Source organism: Engystomops pustulosus, chromosome 8 (assembly GCF_040894005.1).
Source record: "Engystomops pustulosus chromosome 8, aEngPut4.maternal, whole genome shotgun sequence".
Taxonomy (NCBI): Eukaryota; Metazoa; Chordata; class Amphibia; order Anura; family Leptodactylidae; genus Engystomops; species Engystomops pustulosus.
Genome location: NC_092418.1, coordinates 49,002,753 through 49,010,033, shown reverse-complemented (window position 1 = coordinate 49,010,033; position 7,281 = coordinate 49,002,753). Strand labels below are relative to the sequence as shown.

Genomic DNA, 7,281 nt, shown 5'->3' with positions numbered 1-7,281 from the left:
TACATGTTGTACATGTAGTTACACTAATATATACACACTCACTGCAGAAACTTAGTTATGTATAAATGGTAAAACACATAACACCTGGAATATCTATAGGTACACTTATAAAGTCTACTATATTATAATAAGTACTATCTTAGGCTATATTCACACTGCCGTTGCCCGCCCGTACCGTACCGTAGCGGGCAACGGCAGTGCACGGGGAGAGGAGGAGGAGGTGAGTGCAGCTCACCCCCGCCTCTCTCCATAGCAACCTATGGCGCACGGCGCCGTATTACGGGAAAAGATAGGACAGGTCCTATCTTTTTCCCGGGTACGGAACGGTACGGTGCCGTGCGCCCATTGCTGCCTATGGGGGACGTATATCGGCCGTATATACGTCGGCCGTATATACGTCCCCCATACGTTAGTGTGAATGTAGCCTTAGAATTACTCTTATAAAGTTATATACATACACAGAAAGCACACACACTATATAACCTGGTGTAACCCTTATGTTAAGTGCTGGTCGTCCAGGCAGGGTCAGTAAACAAAGAGAGATTTCTGGTTTTACCAGCCCAAATACCCCTTATAACTCCACCTTAAGATCACTTTAAGATAGACCCCAATGTGTGTAGGTAGAGAATCTCACTCCTGAGTCATGGTGCCTTTCTCCTGTTCAAAGCCTTTTGCTATGTTAATGGACAAATGGCCTCTGTACACACTGACATCTCACCACAGAATATCAGTGACTGCTATCAGTGTATAGTGCAGTGATGGCTTACCTATGGCACTGGTGCCAAAGGTGGCACTCAGAGCCCTTTCTGTGGGCACGCAGGCCATCACCAGAGAGGACTCCAGGTATCTTCCTGCAGTCCCAGACAGCCCAGGACTTGCTGTGCACAGAGCTATTTTAAAGTGACAGCTGTACCTGGGACAATTTTCTGCTTTATTGGTTTCCTCAGGGTGCTGGTATCAATGAAAACTGTGACAGAGAAGGGAGTATAAATCACAAATTAAATTTCTGTGTTGGCACTTTGCGATAAATAAGCGGGTCTTTGTTGTAGTTTGGGCACTCGGTCTCTAAAAGGTTTGCCATCACTGGTATAGTGTATCCATTTACTCTATATGTAATATATATAATAATAGAGCAGAGGGTCCAGTTAGGAAGAATGTTCCCCTGTGATCTTTTTATTTGTATTCATCCAGAGAAGTGTATGTGGCCCATATCTCTATAGGACCGCATCGGATACCCGGTGGGCGATATTGCACTCAGTCCAACCTGTCAGGGGTTCTTTATATATAAAAGGAGCCGCTAAGTCTTAATAAATTTCCACCGCTTTCCCTCTGATTACTCCACCTAAGGAAGAAACGCGTCAGGGAGGGGAGATGTGGGGTGTTTAGTGCAGGGCATATATTGTGTGGTACTGTCCTTGTAAGGGCGGGAGCTTTCAACTTGGGTGCTTGGGTAAATGCTAGGTGTTATTTATACCTCTATACCTCACTCTGCAATATACAGGTATGTTCCAAAGAATCCATCGTACCCCCTGAGCTCCTCGCCTATCACGTACCATCTACCAAGGATTCTACAGCATTGGCGCGATTGTTAGCAACATCGCTACTACACGACGAACTGGTAAGACTATAAAATTCTATATAAATTCTATAGGTGATATATCTCTAGGTGGTCAGGTGCGTGTGACATTGGTGTAAATTGTCTTAATGCTGTATGATACAGTATGTTTTTTTATTATCCCGTTACTAGTATCATTGACATATTTATAATTGATACATGTTGCAGACTGATTTTTTTTTGCACTCACGACCGGGGTGTGTTATTGTATAAGAAGCTATGATTTCTCCAGGGTTCTGGATGTAATACCGGGTACGAGGGACCCATAATACCTCCTGTTGGGTGCACAGAGGTGTGTCTGCACCTGATATAATAGGCCACATTGTCTTTCACCTGGGGGAAATCTTACCATCACCAAGCGCAGGGAGGATCTTAAAGTGTGTTCTATCCATCCCCATTAGGCCCACACACAAAGCAACTCACAGAACTTCTGACACTAGTAGTTCTACCTTGTATTTTGTACTCTGTGTACTGTATTGTCTAGTGTGCCCTTAAGGCAATTAAATATAAAATTTCACCTGCGTTGCTCTTTTATCTCGATTCATGAATCCCCATGTCCAAGTCTTGCTTAAATACATGCTACCGGGTTTGTTCCTCACCCTATTTAATCCCATTACGGACAGGGCTTATACTTAAAGGAGGGTTGTGATTTATTGTTGTGCCATTTCGGGAAGTTGTGTGACCCTCAGGGGTCCGAAAGGTCACAGTTTCCTTCACACATATCTATTAAAATTTGTGTTTTTATTGCTCACTGCTATGCTGAGACTTCACTTGATAGGTTGAGCTGAAGAGCATGCTCATTGAGGATTTGCAATTGGACTTTCCTTTAATCTTTCTAAGAGTGAACTTCTCGTCGTTCCACCATCTACTAACCCAACCCTGACCTCTCCATCTCTTTGGGATCACTAGAACACTGAGGCAGCAGGCCCACTTTCTTTGGGTTCTGCTGGACTCAGACTTCTCCTTTGCACCGCATATTCAATATGTTGCTTGCTCTTTCCGCATGCATCTCAGTAACATCTCCAGAATCCGCCCATTTCTTACAAGCAAAACCTCTAAAATGCTAATTGTTGCGATGATTCACTCTCTACTAGACTACTGTAACTCCTTACTAATCAGTCTTCCACTCATCCGTTTGTCTTTCAGACCAAACTATACACGGATGCCTCCATTTTGGGTCTCCTAACGAATACATTTTTAAATAACACTCATCCAAAGCTCTGCATAGCACTGTACCTCCCTCTCTTCTAAGTCTATCGCCCTACCTGTGATCTTCGATCTGCCAGTGATGTTAGATTCCTTAATTCGATGTTAGATTCCTTAATTCGAAACTCTCACACACGACTCCAGGACTTCTCCAGAGCTGCACAAGTTGTGTGGAAACCCGACCTCCAAAGTTTCAAACATGATCTTAAAATCCATCGCTTTAGGAAAGCCTATAACAGTCACTAACTGCATAACATTTCAACTCTTTACTAACCCATTCTATGTCCTCTTCCCGTCTGTTATCCAGCAAACACCAGAAATCTACCAAGCTCCAAGCTTCTCTGCAGTCCCGTTCACCTTTGAATTTGTAAATGAGTTGACTGATGGCTGGTTCAAGCAGCAGCAAATTTATCTATTAAATTATTTTATTTCCTTCCCCTATAAAGAATGGCTGCAAAAAGAAATGTTCCCCTACAAGCTTATACCTTGCGACAACCCCTCATCCCCATAGAATGTAAGCTCTTGCGGGCAAGGCCCTCACTCCGATTGTTCTATTTGAAGATTTGTACTCTATAATGTAGTATTTGTATATATCCCCTAAGATGTGTAAAGCGCTTCGGAATATGATGGCGCTATATAATAATTATTATTAGTGAACAACTATTGATTGTCACCTTAGCCTATATTTTGTTTTGTGTCCCTTCTTGTTTATATATAAACATTTAATACCTCATGGTTAGACTACATGTTTAACCGAGAGGCCAAAAGTTGTCTATATTCAGTTTGATAAAACCTGTTGAAACTGAATGCAAAATAGTATAAATACAGGCACAGAACGGCTTATCTTGTATATCAGCCAAGTTTTTCAGCAGCAAATCAATAAAAAAAAAAAAAGAAACTAACATACTCCCCTTCCGGTGCACCAGATGCTCGGCGTGGCTCCCCTTCTCTCTGCTGTATTACCTCTGCCTGCCGGTGTACATTATGATGCTGAAGTGTAGCTGTGCCTCTGCTGCTCTGTTACAGCAGAGAGAGAAAAGAAGAGCCGAGCATCGAGGACCACCCGAAGGTGAGTATGTAAGTTTTTTTAATGTGCTGGGCAAATTGGGGGCTGGCTATATACTGGGAGGCTGTGATGCACTAATAATGCATTTCACACCCTTGGCTTATACTCAAGTATATAACGTATATATCCCTCGTAGGGGATAATGAGATTATATATATATATATATATATATATATTTACACACACAAGCTAGGTATGTCCATTCCATTATCCACTTAAAGTAACAAGTGTCAGTAGTAAAATGTGAAGGGAGGCTTCAACTTTAGGTTTCCCACAGAGGGGAATAAAGTCAAAAGTTGTTTGTTTCATTTTAGTCTTGCGCAGGGTTTAATACTCCATTATCTTTTCACATGAAATGTAAGATCAGAATGAAGGACAACACTGTTTTCACTTTTTCATTCTCAAATATTTACAGCTTGTTTAAAGATACAGGAAGCCAATAATAAATGGTAAAATTGTGGAAAACGCAGACCTATATAACAATTATATTACAGTTATAAACAAAACAATTCTCTCATGTATTCATAAAAAAAAAAAAATCAGTGTTTCTATATCTTGGCTATTTTTTTTTTCCTTTATCTGTCCATCACCAATACAACACATGATGGCTGCCTTCTTTCTTAAATAGTATGGATCATTTTTTTAGAAGCTGGACCTTGGCACGCTCAATTTTGTCTGCTACTGCCGCATCGGTGACTCCAGAACATTTTGATAGGACCATGTTCATTTCGTTTTCATTTTTATGTTCAATCGCAGCCTCTGCAGCTTGGTCTAGATCTCTGGAAAAAAAAGAAAAATTATTGGGGGAGAGAGCAACTCTGGTTGAGAACCAAATTATTCTAAATGCTCATGGAAATCAGAGCTCAGCTTCATTTTTCCAAAGCAGTTCATTAAATAAAAGCTGATCTCTGGTTGGCATGAGCAACTAGATAAATGAGGTCCATTATCATTTTTTTTTTTTTGGCATATTTAGTTACTGACCATATGAAATCAGTTAACAAGAGTCATTACAAAATAATGGGGGAGATGTATTAATGTGTCTGTCTTTAGATCAGTATAAGAAGAGTGAAGAATTTGGGTGATACCTTTTTGAGGTTGAGTATATTTGATGGTGAGCTTTCGAGAATACTAGTTCTCTTTGTCAGACATGATGTTATGCATGAAACAGAAAATTCACAGCATTTTATGCACACTAGGCAGTGATTATCAAAGGATATAAAAAAAAAAAAAAACTTTAAAACAACAGATATATACAGGGACATCTTATTTACGACAGGACAGCAATAAACACACTGAAAAACCTGTGAGGCGAGACAAGAGAGCTCTGGCTATTATCTGCTTGTGGCCTCTAGGTCAGAGATAGCAGGTCATGAAGCTGGCATGAATGTTAAGACCACTTTGCAAGGTGTTGAATCTCCTCATTAATTTATACTCCCATTCTTTCCTTCTGTGTCTTAAAATGTCTCATTAAAATAGTAATCTGCAAGTCTCCCGTAGTGTGGTCCTCTCTGGAGAAATGTGCAGCCACTGGCAGATCTTTCCTTTCTTTTTTTATATCAGATCAGTGCGAGTTCATACGCTGATGGGGTCTCTGACATGTTTCCCCAACATAAAAGTCTGTGGTTGGACACTGTTGACACATAATAAGGTAGACCACATTAGAGGACCTGCAGGAAAACGACCCCATGATCTTATGTACCTGCCGTGATTGAGGTACAGGCAGGGCAGGGTGACTTACCATTTTCTGATGGAGGTCTCAGGGCACTCCGGACAACTAGTTGTTTCAGGTGGTTGCCGGAAGGACAGGAGAGGAGGGACTCAGAATATTTATTTTAGTCTCTATTGATAGCTGCTGCTTTTCTTATTTGGTTGTCAGTCACTTTCGTTCTGTAGCCCAACTGGAGAAATTCAGACCTGAGCTCCAGGAGGTGTTTTTCTCCAGGTCTTTCTTGTCTGAACAGATACGGGTGTAGCATATGGCCTAGCTGTATATGATAGACTGTCTGGTATGTTTGAGGTGGAAGCTATTATTTCTCAGGTAGGCTGTTCGGTCTGTTGGTTTATGGAATATTGTTGTGGTTACGCAGTTGTCTTTAATTTGTATTGTGGTATCCAGAAAGTATCTCCTTGTCTGAATAGTTTAGTTTCAGATTGATGGTGGGGTGAAAATTGTTGTAGCCCTAATGGAATTGAAGCAGGGCCTCCTCACCTGCAGTCCAGAAGATCAGAATGTCATCAATATAACGGAGGTAAATCATGGGTTTTGTGGTGCATGTAGATAAGTAAGCACCTTCCAGTTCAGCCAAAAAGATTGGCATACTGTGGTGCACACCTTGAACCCATTGATGTTCCCATACACTAATTACAGATCCTCTCCAAATGAGAAATAGTTGTGGGTGAGCACAAATTGTATGAGTTCTGTGACCAGTTCTGTTGGTAAGTTGTGCTTCTCCATGTGTGCCCGACATGCTGTTATTCCATCTTTTTGTGTAATCTCAGTGTATAGAGATTCCTCATCCATGGTGGCCAGACCGTGTGTTGCATATCAATGGAAAACTTATAGGTCATATCAATAAGTTGATTCTTGTAGGCCTCTGTGGGGTCACTTTCAAGTTTACTACAAGCAATGGGGTTGGACAGCTGTCTGTTTGCTTCCTTGATATAGTCAGAAGTATTCATTAGGACTACTGCACCTCTTAGAACTATTCTCTGCTGTGCGAGATTAACTCCTTAACAACTGCCATACGGCTACATATGTCCTATACGCACATGCCCTGCCCATAAAGGACGTTTATAAATGTCATTACAGTGGCCAACTTTAAACAGCTATATAACTGTTCTCATATTAAACATTTTCTAAACTATTTCATATTCTGTGACCACACCCCTTTAGAAACGACACACCCCTTTTATAGAGGAGTCATAAAAGAGCCTAAAAATGGTCTAAAACAATCAGTAAATGTGGCACACAACATTTTAGGTACACATTACTGGCATAGAAAGATTGATACATCCCCCCCATCTTCCAAAAACAAAATATTCTCTCTCATTATTCTGGCATTTGGCAAATAAATAATTTTGATAATCCTAAATGACCTAAAAACAGGAAAGATTTATTCTGATTTCATGTCAAATAGTGAGAAAAACAAGCATGTGTGTCTTTTGATATAGTGCCTGTCCACTTCTGGCTTTTACTGTAGAATATGTCCTTACTTTTAAAATGTTCCTTAGAAAGACAACCATTGTGCCATGGTATAACAAAATGCCAGCTGGCCTTTTACAGGTTTGTACATTTGCTGCATATTGTTTATCTGCTCTTTACATGTTGTTTATCCTGCCTTGTATTTTTTAATGTACAGAAAATAAACACAAACAGAAATTTTACAGAATCTTA

General features: G+C 40.5%; 1 protein-coding gene and 1 long non-coding RNA gene across 2 annotated transcripts in view; both read right to left on the bottom strand.

The window, feature by feature from the left end:
- Positions 1–4,415: 4,415 nt before the first annotated feature.
- VPS16 (VPS16 core subunit of CORVET and HOPS complexes) overlaps positions 4,416–7,281 on the bottom strand; it is an 83,614-nt gene continuing 80,748 nt past the window's right edge. Inside the window, exon 24 of the mRNA XM_072120876.1 lies at positions 4,416–4,666. Within this exon, the coding sequence (XP_071976977.1) occupies positions 4,522–4,666 (145 nt within the window). The 3' untranslated portion in view covers positions 4,416–4,521. The remainder of the gene's footprint in view (positions 4,667–7,281) is intronic.
- LOC140075253 (uncharacterized) lies at positions 4,831–7,276 on the bottom strand. The gene is made up of 2 exons (XR_011849375.1): positions 5,626–7,276; positions 4,831–5,517 (listed from the first exon to the last, which is right to left on the bottom strand). It is a non-coding gene; the product is annotated as an uncharacterized lncRNA (long non-coding RNA).